This window comes from Zosterops lateralis (genome assembly GCF_965231275.1).
Source record: "Zosterops lateralis genome assembly, chromosome: 3".
NCBI classification, from domain to species: domain Eukaryota; kingdom Metazoa; phylum Chordata; class Aves; order Passeriformes; family Zosteropidae; genus Zosterops; species Zosterops lateralis.
The window spans coordinates 56122920-56139364 of record NC_139764.1 but is presented as its reverse complement, the minus strand read 5'-3'; the positions used below and the strand labels follow the sequence as shown (position 1 = coordinate 56139364).

The window sequence follows — 16445 nt, the reverse complement described above, 5'->3', positions numbered from 1 at the left end:
AATGGCTTCTAGTCTTTGTAATTTTGGGGGTTTTTATTTATCATCCTGAGACTTGCACCCCTGTCTTGCAGTGCCATCCATGTCTGTAGATGAAGTGGTTAAGAGTTGCCTTTATTAGATGCATGTTCTAAAATAAATAAATATTTTCATATATTAAATGGGTATTTCCAGAAAAAACTGGTCCTATTTTCTAGTTTGGCTTTGATCACTTACTGGCCATCTTCCAGGACTCTTAGAGAAATCCCTGATTCATACAATCTGAAACTTTCATATATCTGAACTGTATGGTCATCTTTCCTCCCTTTTCCTTAATTTTTCTCTTGTTATCCTTTCCTGCTGTTTCCAAACTCACTTTACAAACGACAGCTTTAACTTTTCATGCTGTGTTTAGCTTTTCCTTTCTTTCTCAGATTTAGAATCTAAAGTAAAAATCAAACAAACCTATTTAATTATTTTCCAGCACTGCAAATGTGATGATGCATGGTGAATGACAGTGAGAGTGTGGGATAATAGGTTAATTTGCCAGTTGGATTTATAGTGGGAAATTATCCATAGGGCTACCATTGCCCTTTAAATTTTAAAACCTCCAATAAATGTTTAATTAGTAGATACTTAGAATGATGTCAAACCTGCTTTTCCTATACTGGAGGTGCTGACCTCAGGGTCAGCAGACTGGAGTGTGCAAGTGTTCTTCAAGATACCCCTGCAAAATCCAGCCCTTTGGCTTTGGCTGCTGTGGGAGCTAGTTTTGAAGACCTTTCTCTGGTCTCAGTAATGGATGCTCACCTGTTTCTGTTTCATTCACCACTGCCAGCTGGAGAGGTTGTAACGTCATAAACTGCTACAGCTATTTACTACTTAATGCACATCTGTGCCCAAGGTCTTTTGTCAGTAGCTTGCAAAGAATTCATACAACCTAAAGAGTAATAGGGCTGTCTTTCAATGCAAGGTTGAATTTAAGTTGCATTAAATGTCATGAAAGTTGTCTTTGGTATTTTCTGACTTTTGAATGTTTAAGCAGAAATCAGCTCATGTTCTGCCTACATTGTCAATGCAGGCTGCAGAGGGTGCTTAAAAGGAGAGTGTCCATCCTCCTCTCCCCCAAGAGTTTCAGTTGATAGATGTTTGCACCCAGAACCCCCACACCTCTTCTATTTTCTCTTTTCTGGGGGCTGTTTCCTGTCAGCATGCTGCTAGTGGTTTCTTGCCCCTCCCCACCCCAATCATCTGCTGTTTGCATCACTTTGTCTCCCTCTTACTGGAGCAAAACTGGTAGCAGTGTTTGTTTTTTTGCACAGCCTCATGACAGTAACAAGACCCTTAAAATACCATCCTTTGGCTATTCACAGACCCTTTCAGGCTTGGCCCAGCCCATCTGTATCTGGCTGCTGAACTGTAATTGGAGCAACCAGACTGATCTCTCCAATAAAATCTGTCAAACAGGAGGCGTGACTTCATCTTTCCTCCTGCTGTCATTACAGCTGTTATGGAGTGGTCAGGCTCCCGACCTAAGGGCATGTTTTTCATGCCTAACATAAAACTCTTCAGATCATGCAGGCACAGTAGTTCAGGTAGAGAAAGGTGTTTTGATTGTTTGTTCATTCAGCCAAAAATAAGGGCAAGAGTAACATTTTTGGGCTTCCCCCTCCATTTGTGAAGAAGATACACATAATCTTTTACAGAAAATGTAACTTAATAGAATGCCATTGTGTCAGGTACAATTATAGCTCCTTGCTTCCTATTTGTGATTTTTGTTATAACTTTCTGTGATGTACAGGAGCTGTGTTACCTCTTATACCAAAGTTCAGTGAACTGCTGGTGCAGTTGCCCTCTGAATTGATGGCACTATGAACCTTGAAGGTGCAGGAGAAAACTGATTTGAGGAAGAGGAAAGAGGGATAGAAGCAAGGATTTCTTCCACTCAACTGGTACCATTTAGAGTAAATCTAACCTTTCAGGAGCACTCAACTTCACTGAAGTGTGATCACAAAACAGCATTATATACCTTCTAGGCAATTCCCCCTCACTGCTGCTTTTCAACGTTGTTTCAGTTTGCTAGAATGCTGCTCCAAGAGACTAGAGTTCAAAACGTGTGTATGACAAAGTATTCAATGTGCTGAACAGCACTTCTGAATGCAGACATATGTGCAATGGCTATTTAAACGGTTCAATGGATGTGTGTTTTGATAAGTTTACAGTATTAGCAGTAACTCCAGGCACCCTGTCTTAACAGTTTTTACACTGAGCTGCTTGGATAAAATGTTCAGGGAAGTTTGCTACCTGTGTGAGGAATTTCTGGTTCTTGGTGTGGTATGCAAATTAGCACAGAGTTGGGATAGTAAGCTACTAAGTAACTGTACCATTGTTATGGATTATTCTTTATTCTTTCCTATTCTGATGTCTTTTACTGAATACATAGTCTATGGAACACATCTCTTCCTCTTGTTTAAATTGCTAGTGAATCTGTTGCATTGGGTTAGAAACTCCCATATTGCCAGATTGTGTTACAGCAATTGGTATCTTTACTTTATCTCAGCAAATGACCACGCTTCCTTTCTGACCAGGCTGATTGGGCAAAGGATGTGCTTTGTGTATTTTTCTTCATTGGATCCCACTGCATGCATGACTGCACTATAGTGTCCCTGCACACTTTCCTTCAGAGATGGGGAATGGGGAACTTAGTCATCCACCCAACTTCTGTCCTTCCTCCTCACACTCAAAGTTATGTTGAACAGTTGGAATTTTAGCTGCAGTTTGATACAGCTAGTTGTTTGCCACTTTGGTGCTTAACTTCACTTAGATTAACTTAAACTAACTTATTTTCATTGCTAATGTTTGGACTAGCTGGTTTGGACTACGCAGTAGAAGAATAATTTTGGTATTACTTGAGGCAGTTGCTATTGGAACTGTTAAATTATTTCACAATTGTTGAAAATTCTACAACTTGCTAGAACCACCACATTTTTGTTAAAATGCTTCTTTAAAGGATCTTGGAAAGTTGGCGGGGTACAAGAAGGCAGCAGCTGCTGCTGTGATCTTTTTGCTTCATCCGAACTTTAATCTACCCTCTCCTTTGGAGGCTTTCAGGTCCTTGTTTTCATTAGGTAGGTGCCAAATTGATGCCACATCAGTTGATTGATGGCAGTGTACTTGTGGGAGAGGAGAGTCTTGCAGTGTCCATATGTTGGCTTAGATGGAGGAGAGGCAACAGAGGAGCTGTGTGCCATGGCACTGAGGCTGCTGTCGGGGCTGGACTTGGTGTGGGAGAGTGGCTGAGGCCAGAGTTTTGTATGTGCAGCAGGGAGCTGCTAAACAATTTTGATGAGACAATGTATAAAATGGCCAGCAGAATGTTTTTTGCATGACTGAAAATGAAATAAATGGTGATATCTGTGGATGGTAAATTCTTATTGAGATTCTAGAGCTCAGAGGTCCTTCAAAATGCATGGACTGCTGCTCTGACTCAGGGAACAAGGCATCTGATGTGTTGGTGATGCAAAGAGAGAAAGAAATATGTGGGTGGAGGAGGTTTAAGAAAAATTCTCTGAAATCCTCTATGCCTTAGACTCTGTGCTTCACTGAAGGTACTGAAAATCTGGATTCTTCTGATGGAGCATGTATGTCATCCTTGTAAGCCAACTTTACATGAGGGAGATCTTCCACAGTGCTACCAAGAAAAGCAGTCCAATCAAAAATGCTTTCAAAACGATTTTGTGGCTTGCTGCAGTTGTTGCCTACTTCCTCTTCCTTCTACTTTCTGTTCTTCATCCTCTTGCCCAATACTGTGAGGAATAGCATGATTTGTCATGCTGGCCATGAGTTAGTAACATGTCCTTGCTGTGAACAAAGGATTGCTTAAGAGCTGTTGCCTCCTGTGAGGCTGGGGCTTGGCCTAATGCTGGCCTGGGAGCAAGGAATCAAGCCACCATCCCTTATTGATTTCCTTGTCTGGCTCCAGGAGGATGGGCTTGTGTGCTATCACTAGGCTGCTTTTGGGGTTAGTTAAAAGATAGCTCTATGGACTAAGTGGATATTTTTACATTTCAGGAAGAAGAAATGCCAGAGGTAGAAATTGACATTGATGACCTCCTTGATGCAGCCAATGAAGAGGAGAGAGCTCTCAAATTACAGGTAATACTATTTTATTATTTTAAATCGGAAGTTGGCTCAAGTAATGCGTCTGGATCGATATCTTGTGTTTGATTGAATCCACTGTAAATCTAGAAATAGAATAGAGAGGTTCCTAGGTCTAGTCTAGCATAGTCTACCAGACTATTCAAAGGTAATCAAAATCCTTTTAGATAAAAAAAATTCTGGAAGGTAGGTGATAACACTAGTAAATAAAAGTTTAAAGAACTCAGTAATAGAGGGAAATATGCTAAGCCAAATTAGCCTCATTCCAATTTGTACAAGTATATAGTAAAATAAAGAACAGAAAACATAGGAAAATGAAGAACAGCACAAGGAAAAAGTATGTGACTGAGAGTCGGTTATGATGACCAGATAGTTTCTGTGATGCACTTCAGCAGTACAAATGTGTACACATGTGTATACAGACCAGAAAACATCCCTTGTGCTTAGGCTACTGGCAGCTATTTCTGTCTATACCAGATAAAAAGTGGAACCCATCAAAAAGTTCAAAGAAAACAGTAAGATGGTCAGGAACAGGAATTGGTAGGGAAATTCAAAAGCTATCTGCTGAAATTACATGATTTAAACCAGCTCTAGAAATCTGTGAATCTAGTGTGAGGTAGGAGTTAATAAATGGAAGATAGGGGGAGAAGAAAAGAAACATCATTGCCTTAATATCTCTCTCTCTCTCTAAATCAATATATAAAACCAATAGGAAATGTGTCCATTTATAATCTTTTCAGATGCACTAAGAAAAGTACAACTGTTCCAGAGTCATGGCTTGCCCTCAGCTTGCTTCTGGGAGGTGACTAATGTGGTGCTTTGCAGCACATCTCATTTTAGTGCCTTTTAGCACCATTTTCCCGGTGCCCACTGGCCAGCCACAGAGACATGGGGCATGGCCCCAGGCTCTTTGCTCAGCATTCATAAATAGCTTTGCTGCTTCTGCCTAAACTAGCTACAGCAGCCCCCTGCTAGGAATGCCCTGCTGAGAATAACTAACGTCTCTGTTTCTGCATTGCCAAGACTCTCATGTCCTCACAGAAAGTTGCCTTTCACATGTCTGTTCCTGGGAGAAATGTTCTTGGATTCTCCTCTTCTCAGTTTTTATTGGAGACAGGGATTTTGTAACTTCCTACCTGGAGAAAGAAGCCATTATTTCTCTCCTGGTACAAATCATTCTGATCCACGTAGGGAGCAAAGGTGACTTGTATAACTCTGGGTTTTCAGTAACATCTTCATTCAGTGATTCCTGTTCTTGTTCCTTTTCTTTCTCCCCTCCCTTTCCAGGTTTCATACCATGTTGTTTATGTTCACTATTACTCTGTATGGATACTGACACTTTCATATTTTGCTTCTAGGAAACTCTTGTAGATTGCTACAAACCAACAGAGGTAAAAGACTTTTTTAAAATGCTATTAACCTGTGCAAACATTAGTTATGTTCAAGCTAAAGTAACTTTATTTTTATTCTCATAATAATGTAACTAGATGAATATTAATGGCTAGCTGATAGATTTGGGGTTTTATATCCTGAAAATGTTTGTGCCCGTCACTTTGCTACAGTAGGAATGTGATTGTACCCTGTGGAAGAACTGCTGGTCATTCCTGCTGAACTATGAATATTGTTTGCTGTAATGTGCTTACTGACTATACTGACTCTTAAAGCTTTCATGTTTGTTATAAGAAAACTATATATAGTTCTTCGCATCAAATGGCTAAAATATTTGCATGTTGGACTGTGCTCTTCACTGTGAAATCATTTAATTTTATCTAGGACAGCAAAATTTATTCTGAGAACTGTTATGCAGATATGCAGCTCGGCTAATTCTTTGCGTGAATGGACTTGAAGAAATTGTGGGATAACCTGAACTAGCAAGATTTAGTTACTCAGGTTTCAACTTGTGTATCTATTAATGTGTCCAGTGCAAATATAGCCTACTTTTCATACAGTAATGTGTGCTTGCTAGGAAGAGTAAATATTGTAAAAAAACCCCTTGGACTCACTGTAAAAATCAAAAGTGTAGGTCATAGGTCAGTTTGTTAGTTCCATTTATAGTCACTTCTTTCCCAGAAGTGGCTACTGCAGAGTATTTAATAGAGGGATTGGCTTACAGGATTCCTCTTGTCAGAGACCTTTCAGCTGTGCATGACTAGAAGCCAGATGTCTGGTTTTGAAACAAGGCTGCAAATGGATTGGTTCTTCTGTAATATCTGCAGCTGTAGCCACATAAACTGCTGGGGCTTAAGGATAGTCAGACTATCAGGAGGAACTGCTGGTGTGGTTGAACAGGCACTTCATAGTCCATGAGATATTTTCTTCAAGGCTTTTCCATTATTATTGATTCCTATGGTAGATTGGGAAGATTCTCCAGAATTGCTATTATAGTTGCTGGTACAAACATTTTGACAGTGCAGGGAATTGACCCAGAAAGACTCACCTGATAACACCTGTAGAGTTTGTTGTGTGTTGTATCTTGGTTGCCTCACAGCAGATAACACATGTCTCCCATTATGGAGATGCCATAATGCCAAGTCTTCAGCTGTCTCATTGCAGCAGTGCTACACCACAGATGACTCTGTCAGCCTTCTCCAGGCGAGTGCCATTGAACCTTGGTGGTTCTTCTTAAGATAGGTGTGAAGGTGGATACAGCATGTGGAGCCTGACATGGCTCTTGTCAGAGGCTGATAAGAGAAAGCTAAAGTCATGACTGGGTGGCAGGACAGGTTCCCAAGAGCTTAACAGTCACTCGTGTGCTGACCTCTTATCTCTGTGTTATCTGAAGGCAGAGATCAAATAATAATTCGTCTTCATTAAACATGTCATATGAATGATTTTTTTATAGCTGTGAAGTTTAATCCAATGGAAGGACAGATTTCAGAGAGCTGATTAGGGTACATGACAGATTGTTAGCTGTGTTCCACTGGAAACCTTGGTTGTACAGGAGAGATTTGTGCCATACTGGTAAATTAAGTTGGTGTGGCAGTTCAGAGGAAACAACATCCTGGACACATGCCCTTGTCTGCCCTCAAGGCACCTGGATCAAGGTGAGATTTTAATACTGAACTGGTGACTTGTGTCTTAAGGCCTCTGTGGATGGGATGGAGGCAGCTGCCTCGTCTACAAGAATATCTGTCTTCCTTTATAATCTTTAGAGATAGCCAAGTTGAGAGGGCACTTAATCCACTCACTCTCTACAGCTACCTGAAAGGAGGCTGTAGACAGGTGGGGTTGGCATCTTCTCCCAGTAACTAGTGATAGGAGGACAGTCTGAAGTTATGGCAGGGTAGTTCAGGATAGGCATTAGGAAGAAATTCTTCACAAAAGGGTTGATAGGTATTGGAATGAGCTGCCCAAGAGATTGTGGACTCACCACCATGGAGATGTTCAAGGAAAGTACTTCATGCCATGGTCTAGTTGACAAGGTGGTGTTTGGTCATAGTTTGGACTCAATCTCAGAGGCCTTTTCCAACTTAATTGATTCTGTGAGTCTGTGAGGATAGTTTCCAAAATGAGTCACATTCCAGGACTATTTTACAACAGCAGCTTTTCTTCATCTATGGCATGATAAGCTCAGTAATACTGCATCTTAAGATTGCTATCTTAAGCCACTTAAAAATAGTGACTTTTATCCTGCCATGTGTGGACTAAGAAGAGCCTTTTTGTTGACTTCAGCTTGCTATATAAGGATCCACATCTTGTCTAGAAAATCTGCAATCCTTTAATATTTGCAGTCATTCAAAACTATGGAGGTAGTTGGCTTGTGAAAGGACTTTTAAAAGATTTGTGGATAATGGATATGAGCTAATGGAATTTCTCCTGACCAATGAAATACAGTCTGTCAAGTGCACTAGGGGTCTTATCATCAAGAGTTAAACTATTTGCAAAAAGTAGTAACCCTAACTGGGGAGAAAGTTATGTAATATGATGGTTCTGCTATTTAGAACATTAGGAAAAATGGTACAGGCAGAAAGCTTAATAACTCCAAGCTCTTACCCAACTGTTAAAAAACCCCTCTAAACCTGAAAATGCATGTCTTAAGTCAGTTTTGCTTAGTATCTTCCATTTAGACTAAAGGCTAAGGAAGGAATGAGGAGCTTTTGTATGTATCCTGAATTGACTTTTCATCAGAGGAAGCTGAGTTATCCAGGTCACTTAAAAGACGGAAAGAGTTCCCAGACTCTTTAATAATTTGGCCAAAGATAATAGCTGACAGTAACTTATGAGGAACTTTTACAAAACCTTTATTCTAATGGAAATATAGCTAGACTTTTAAATGTGCTTTAAAATATTAAAAGCTTTTCTTAAATAGCAGTTATGGCTGTTTTAATTTGTATGGAAATATGCTTAATGTGGAACCTTTATGTAAAAACTTATTATGTACACAAACGTAAAAGGATATGATATCTGCTAATCAGTGCCATAATCAAATGTTGGATCTGAACTTTCATAATTGAAGAGGAGCAGGGAGCTGCATCCTCTTCCTGCATCATCTGTGTCAGAGCAGTCAGTTCTTCATACAGTCCCACACGTCACCTGTGGAAAATCCCACTCTGACCTCTGTCGTGTGGCTGTTTCAGTTCTGCCTGATGTTCTCTGTCATCATCTGATGGTGGAGGGTTTTAATCTTAGCAGTGAATATAACAAATTTAAATACAACCTGCAATCTTGATGCTAATGTTTAGATACTTCACAATACTCTTATTTAGGATAGGAAGACAGTTGTGATTGTGAAATCAATGAGGTTTTTTCAAGGCATATATTTTGAAGAAGGCTGACTAAATCCGTATTGCTGTTATCTCTGCTATTCGTAACAGGAAGGCCACTCATTTAGACTGGGCATTGGAGAAAATCTGAAATATTTGTGGCTGATGTGAATTAGAGCTTCCACTGGTGGGACTGCCAATGTAATGACAGGAGAAATGACAAGGAAACTCTTGAACTACTTTGGGAGAGAGTGGGCAATTTTTATGCTTACTGATTCCAAAAGATGCAGCTGAGCAACAACACAAGGTCTGCAGATAATGAGTGTTTGAGGAGATCTGGATAAATTAGATTTGCTGTTTATTTACTTCTTTCTTTTTTTATAGAAACATAGAAAGCTTCAGATGAATGCACTGGAGATCTCTCCCTTTCAGGCAGGATCTATTTTGTCAGTACAATTCTTCACTTAGTGCAAAATGGGAGAAAAAGGAGATGAAGTTGCATCATTAAAGAAATTTACATTCTGGAAACTTCTAATAATAATTTTCAATGTGGTTTACAAACAAACTGTTAAATTGTTGTGCATATTTTCTGGAGAACTTGGGCAGAGATTTAAGTTACTGGCTACTCAATTACTTCAGTGGTTGGATTATTTCAGCAGCTTTTAACACTTTTGAAAAAGGTAGAGATGCATTTGCTTAACTGCATGTTTCTCCGAGTTTAATTCCTAGTTGTAGCAAATTAAAGGCTTGTGATACAACTTTTTAGAGTCATTGTGGTTTTTAAAGATAAGAGCTGTTTTGTGTATTTATTGATATAATATATGTTTTTAGTAAGTATGCAGGCATGAATACAAAGCTCAATGTTTCTGAAACAGAACCCCATAACTTTTGAAGGACCATATGTTTATTTTGGTCCTAATATGTTATGAATTATTTTAAGTTAATGTTACTGGTTTTTTTGGGGGTTTTTTGTTTTTGTTTTTGTTTTTTTTCTATGTAGTTGCAAGACAGCAACATGTAGGATACCCACAAGGAGCAATAGTCACTGCAGATCTGTCCAAAAGCCTCAATGCAGTGTGCTGCCTTACATCTGGGCAAGCCAGGACAGCTGATGGGTGGTAAATTATGAAGTCCCAGAAAATTTATTTTGTGTCCATATTACTTGAAATGAAATAAGAGAATTTGTAGAGAAAAAAGGTTAGGAAACATGCTTGTTTAAAAGCAATGTGGGCAGATGCATTTCCAGTAAAACATGATTTCTTGGGCATCCGTTTGACCACTGAATTCAGTGAACTGAAACTTTTTATGTGCCTACTGAGATCTGCCCTATATTGTATTACAGCATTGGAGGGAATTAAGCTTGCATGTTTTCATTTCTGCAAGTACTCGTGAATACAACTTACAAATACCCATAGCAATATCAGAATGGAAGAGCAAGTGGTGATTTGACAAGAATAAGCTGTGCTTGTTTACATGCTGCCAAATTGAAGAATTATTGGGCTGCAAGTTTTTATCGTAGCTAAGCTTTGAGGTGTATAGTTGGTGCCTTATACAGAGCCCACCAAGAAGCTAAATTGCTGCAAAATTTTTGTGCTCTGGACACTGATGGTGCTGTGGCCCTACTGGAGAGGGCATTGTTCAGTGAGGCTACAGAGATGCTGCACTGGTTCTTGCTAAGAGAAGGCATCTTCTGGCCCTGTTCTCCCAAAGCAATTCCCTTCTTTCTGTACAATTGTCTTTGGGGTGGTTTGAGGCTGTGTGGAAGAAAAGGTGTTTGGCAGTAAGATGGGTTATTATTTAGGTTCTTTCCCAAGTAGCTGTGGGATTGCTCTCTAGGTGGAATTTAATTTTTACATCCAACTAATGAAGAGATCTCCAAGAAATAGGCTTGGGCAAACAGTTAAGGAAATCTTGGGTTTTTGACCTGGCTACAGGGAAGTAAAGCCATGAAGGAAAGTTGACTTAGGGTTCATTTCATGCTCTAACAAATCAAGAGGACTGGCAACTAAATTTTAGCTTAAAAACTAGTTCTACTACATGTCTACTGTTTGAGGAAGAGAAATCTGGAGAGGCAGAGTCTAATTAGTCTCCAGAATTAATTGGAAGACTTGAATAGGAAGCCTGGAATTCATTGTCTGTCAAATGACCTCATTAAAACAATGAGTCACACCACCAAAGCAGAGAGGTGATTTCCTCCCCTTTCCTGAATTATCATTTCACCTTTGTTTTTTGCCTTCTTTTTTTTTTTTTTTTCCTAAGGCTGAATATAGATGAGTTCAAATGAACTATAGATTTAGTGTGTCTCTCATTAAAATTTGCCTTTAGAATTAGAAAGATGTATTCTAGAAACAATGATTTAGTGTTCCAGATTAAAAAGATTCTCAATACTTGTAAAAAGGTGCCTCCTTGCAGATTCTTTTAAATTCTTTTAAAAAGAATTTTAACCAAGTTTGTGTTCATTTTTGCACTTTTTTGAAAGTTTATTTTTTATTTTATTTACCAAGGCACAAAGTGCTGGTATGAGATATTTCTTGTATTGGAAGTGCATGTAGCCTGTGTATTTCTGGCTATAAACCTTCAAGGAATAATAAGTTCTTGAATCCTTAGCTGAATTATTCTTGTTTTTTAACTCCATGAATTAAATCAGTATATATAAGTAGATAATTCAACCTGTATTACAGATGTGCTTTTAACATAGATTAGTACATGATCAGCTTTCAAACATCTCGTGCTAAATTTCAGCGTATCTTGTTAGAGGGGATTTCAGTAAAATGCTTTTGTAAAATGATTTTCGTGTACGAGTTGGCGATAGATGTGGATATTTAGTCTTGACTGAAATGGCCACAAGGAACAGCACTGCAAATTTTGAGTGATGGCTTAAGAAAACAAAATGGGTATTGCTAACATAAACCTGAGTTGATTAGTTACAAAGTGAAGGTTTGTTGAAATGCTGTGAAGTCTCCTTTCCTGCCTCCATAAGGGAAAATGTGCATCTTTTCTAGAATGCTGCTTTTCCTTTGTGGAGAACTGCAGAGCAAGAAAGGCACAAGCACTGGAGCACAACTGTGTTAATGACAGACAGCTCTGTGTAAGTGTCAGATGCAAAGTGATACTTAAATCAGAAATGTGCTGAACCAGTGTTGTGGTTGGGATATCCACAGGAAGTGCACAACAGTGCTACTGCATTATGCAAAATGTCTGCCACATGCAAAATGTTCTTGTTGGGTTTTACTCTTTGATACTGCAGATCCTTATTTCAAGGGAAAAAAAGTTTCTGAGGGACAAAGCACTTTAAATTATCATATGTACTTCTTCTAATTAATGCCTTCTCTACTTTAAGAACAGTTGCAGTTGCTTCAGATCTCCTTTAGGGGGTTGACCCTGCAGTTTGGTTTGTTTTGGCAGCATTACGAAGTTTCCAGGTGGTGTTAAAATTTCAAGCAAATACTTGTTTTGCAAAAGAAGGTGCTTGTGATAACTCTCCAAAGTATAAGGGGAGGAATTATTTTCTTTTGCTATAGTGTCATATTAAAAAGCAAGTTCTGTGAAGCTCTGGAAAGTTTTGAGATGCAGTGTCTTCTCGTAGAGTATTTGTGGCTTGAAACAGACAATTTTAAGATTTTTTGGAAGGGAAGAACTGCACTTCAGCCAAAGCTGTCTTAATCTGATTGTTTTGTTGTGGGGTTTTGTATGTTTGTTTGGTTTGTTTGGGGTTTTTTTTTTTGTTGTTGTTGTTGTTTTTTTTAATGGAAAGACTTGCTGAGAGGCAATACAAATGACATTAATCCAGGTAAAAATCTTCTAAGATCACTTTAGGGAGTTTATTTCTCTAATAATTGTGCTGCAGGGCTTTATATAAGTTTGATAATAAAAAATTCCAAAGTGTTTGTGTTTCAAGCAGCACCATGCCATATAGTTTTGCATTTATCTAACAGGTCCTTACAGTGATGATATGATGACACAGAACTAATGGAAAGTTTGTTGAAAGCTGTGAATTTTTAGAATAATCGTGTCTTCCTCTTTCTGATTTTTTAGTAGAGAAGAACTGGACTGTAACAAGTTTAGTGTTGATATTGTTGCAGTCGGTTGTGCCTTTATGAAATGACAGCTTCAAGAGGATGGAGGGGAGAGGATTTGGGGGTCTTCAGAAACCTGTTTTTCTGGTCATCTTATTAGGCTGTCTATCCAGATGGGAAGCATGGTACTGATATGCATAGATGTATTCCTGAAATGACCTTCACTTAGTTCGGGGTGGAGACTCCACTGTCATGTAGCTGCTCTGCCTTTGCTGCTGTTCATTGCAGCCACAGGTAGTGTGAATGCAACAATAACTGGTGCAACAGTACATGCAGTTCACTGTAGATCTGCATAATCTGTCAGGAAAGGAAATTGGTTTGTTGGGACCATGGTCCCACCAGAAAAGTCTGACATATTTCTCAAGTTAAAATAGACATTTACACAGACTCCCCTTACATGAAGTGTAGCACTTTATAATGTGTGTTTCAGTGTGCCCTTTCTTGAAAGGTACTGTGTTGTCATTTGAGTGGTGACTTTGTTCACTGGAATTTTCAACTTCAAGCATTCATCCAGGAAATCGTGCTTTTAGTTGTTTCATAGAATGGTTTTGGTTGGAAGGGACCTTAAAGATCATCTAGTTTGACTGCCAAGGGTCAGGACACCATCCACTAGGCTCAAAGCCCTGTCCAACGTGGCTTTTCACATCAACCTAGCTGAATAATTACATTCTGTGTTTACAGCTATTTGATTTCATAAGAACCTTTTTGTAGGTGTACACATAGTACTGTGAATAAACATTATTTTCCCAATGTGACATTAAGGAGGTAATTTAGCTTTAAATGCACCTGCGAGAAATTGTATACCAAAATAATTTCAGAGAATGATGCAAATCTGCAAGTTTCTGTTCGCACACAGTTTAAAAAGAGGAAATCTGCTGAAACTGGGGAAAATATAACTGTGAATAAAGGTCTGGTCCATGGTTTGTTGTCTTCTGAGTTTTTTTTGGGGGAGGGTTTAGGGAGGAGAGTTGGTGTTTATTTTTGTTTTCAAAGTGGTGTCATTCACTTAGCTGTGCAATCAGTTTCACCCATCATAAACCAGTGGTGCTACCTCTGGCTCCTTGTTACTGCCTTGCCTTGGACTGACACAAGTGTTAGTGTGGGCTGAATGGTGGGCCTGGTCAGAGGGCTGAGCCAGCTGGGAAAGTAGCAGGGCAAGAGGAAAAACAGCTGAGTTTTTTGCCAGATCAGCTTTCTTGTACAGATCAGTATGCAGCCAACCAAAATACTAGTTCCATGGAGAGTGGCAAGAGAAACACCTCTTTTGGCAAGAGTGCTGATTTCTGCACAGGCTTAAGCTGTGGAAGTCTGTTTTGACTGCATTGTATCCAGCCATAGGTTTTGCTTCATTCAATAGTTGGTATAAGGCCCTGTGCAGTAAAAGCCTGAAAGACAGGTTATAACTGAGCCAGCACAATCACAAGCTCGTTGTTCATGCTTCTGCTGAATGGGAAGGATGTGTATAAGGTTCCTGGTCAACAGGCCAGAGAAATTCCAGCTTAGCAGTAAAAGCTTAAATAAAAATGTATAGTTCACATTTTTTTTAAAAAAAAGCTCCATTATGGTATTATGGGATCATTAAAATTGCTCATATTTTCTTTTTTTTTTTCTTTCCTTAGGAATTTATCAAAGAGCTGCTAGCTCGGATAAGAGGAATGAGGAAACTCAGTCCCCCTCAAAAGAAGAGTATATAAATAACTCAAAGTAACAGACAAATGTCTGTACAAGACATGGCAAGGGAAATGGGACTTTGAATACAAGACCTTTATTAAAATAATTGTCTTTCTCCACAACTTTTTTGATTTTATTCAGTTTTGACTCAAGGAATTTTTTTGTGTGTTTTAAAGGTTCTTTTTTAAGTGTCAAATTTTTTTTATCAAAGATATCAACAATTTGGAAGCTGCTCAACTTTCACCTGTGGATTACTGAAGCAAGTGAAGAATCCAAGAGTTAGTGATGAGGGGCAGCAAGCCTATGTGATGATTCAGAAGATCTTGTAAATTTACAGAGCTAGGAGACTTCTCCTTGCAACTAGTTGGATAACGTTTCTTAAGTTGGTTGTACATTTAACTCATGGATGTCAAGTTTCTTGTGCTTGTCTGTACATAAATTTTAAAGTGGGTTGTGAATACTGTTTCACATGGATGGAAGGCGAAGTTTGTTATAGTAAATTATTTAAATGGTGGTTATTACAAATTTGCTACCAGAAGGTACCAATTTAGATTACTAAAATGAATGCTGCCATTTTTCTAAATACCCTTAAAGCAGCCCAGTGAAGAATCTCATCATATCTCCTTGTTTAGACTGCAGCATATGAAAATTGGGAGTTTTAAGGGCTTAATTTGTAGACTTAAAAGTTATTTGATTGACTTTAATGCTTTGCCAGGATCACTTCCTCTCCACCTCATGGTGTCTTGGAGCTATGCTAACCTATGCTGAATATGGGCCTGGAGTGATATCTAGAGAAATGTCCATCACCTTTTAAAAGCTGGTTCATGCTTGAGGAAAGGCAGTGACAGCAAAACGAATTGCAAGTACTGTATTGCATTTAATGATGTGGTCTTAATCAAATGTAGAGTCCTCTCCTATAATGGAAGGCAAAGAGTAATACAGCCTGTGTTTATGGCTCTGCCCTGAGAAGTGGGGAGACTACTTTTCTTGGGCTCTCGTAAGAGCAAGAACAGAGATCCCTGCTCCCTTCTGGAAAATGTCCTAACTAGAATGTTTGATAAGCTACCATTTACTGGTAGGTGACATTAGTCAGGCATTTTATATCAAGGGTGCTCTGAACATATTTTATTTTTCAAAAGAAGTACATGTTTGTGAATTTTATGTATACTGGCAAGCTTTTTTAATGTATTTAATTTTGTAATGTTTACTGATGATTTTATTTACCAGATATTTACTCAAATAAATGGAACAACTTGTGACTTGTTACATGTACACTTTACAAGACTACTGTTGCTGAGTAGGTTTGTAAATGGAATTGCTTGTCAAAAAGAGAAGCCTGTGAGGTGGTAAGTACATGGGAACCCAGGTGTATTGACCCTAACTGGCTTTTAATGCACTCAGTATCAGTCGGTCCTTGCCCAGTATCACTCAAACTCCTGTGACCTGGTGCCCAACTTCACTTTTGAAAGTCTCCTCCAGATGAGGCCTTCCTTCCTTATGCCCTAGGGAATTTAAAACGAGGTGGGGAAAAAAAAGCTTGGAAATTGTTTCAGATAAATGCTGATAAATTCAGGTAAGTTTTTTTTGTCCACCAGAGAGGGACTGTAGGGGAGGGCTTACACTGGGTGACTCTCAGGTTCCTAGTGGAGGTGTGGCAGAAGGAGGTCTTTCAAAAGGATCCATTTTGGATCCTCAAGAAATTCCAGCACTCCTGAGAAAAGACTCACCTGCAGCATTTTAAATTTAAATCTTGTATCTTGCTGAAGTTGCAGTTTAGGTCTGGTTTTCTAAGGAGTCACCCAACAGATTTCTTTTTAGAAACATTAAATGAAACTTGTACTTCGGAGAAATTGGGGGGAGC

General features: G+C 38.9%; 1 protein-coding gene across 1 annotated transcript in view; it reads left to right on the top strand.

The window, feature by feature from the left end:
- Positions 1-15836, top strand: part of PPP1R14C (protein phosphatase 1 regulatory inhibitor subunit 14C) — a 51770-nt gene extending 35934 nt beyond the window's left edge. The window contains exons 2-4 of the mRNA XM_083858302.1: positions 4048-4131; positions 5493-5525; positions 14533-15836. Coding sequence (XP_083714428.1) covers positions 4048-4131; positions 5493-5525; positions 14533-14607 — 192 coding nt within the window. The 3' untranslated portion in view covers positions 14608-15836. The remainder of the gene's footprint in view (positions 1-4047; positions 4132-5492; positions 5526-14532) is intronic.
- The last annotated feature ends 609 nt before the right edge of the window (positions 15837-16445 follow it).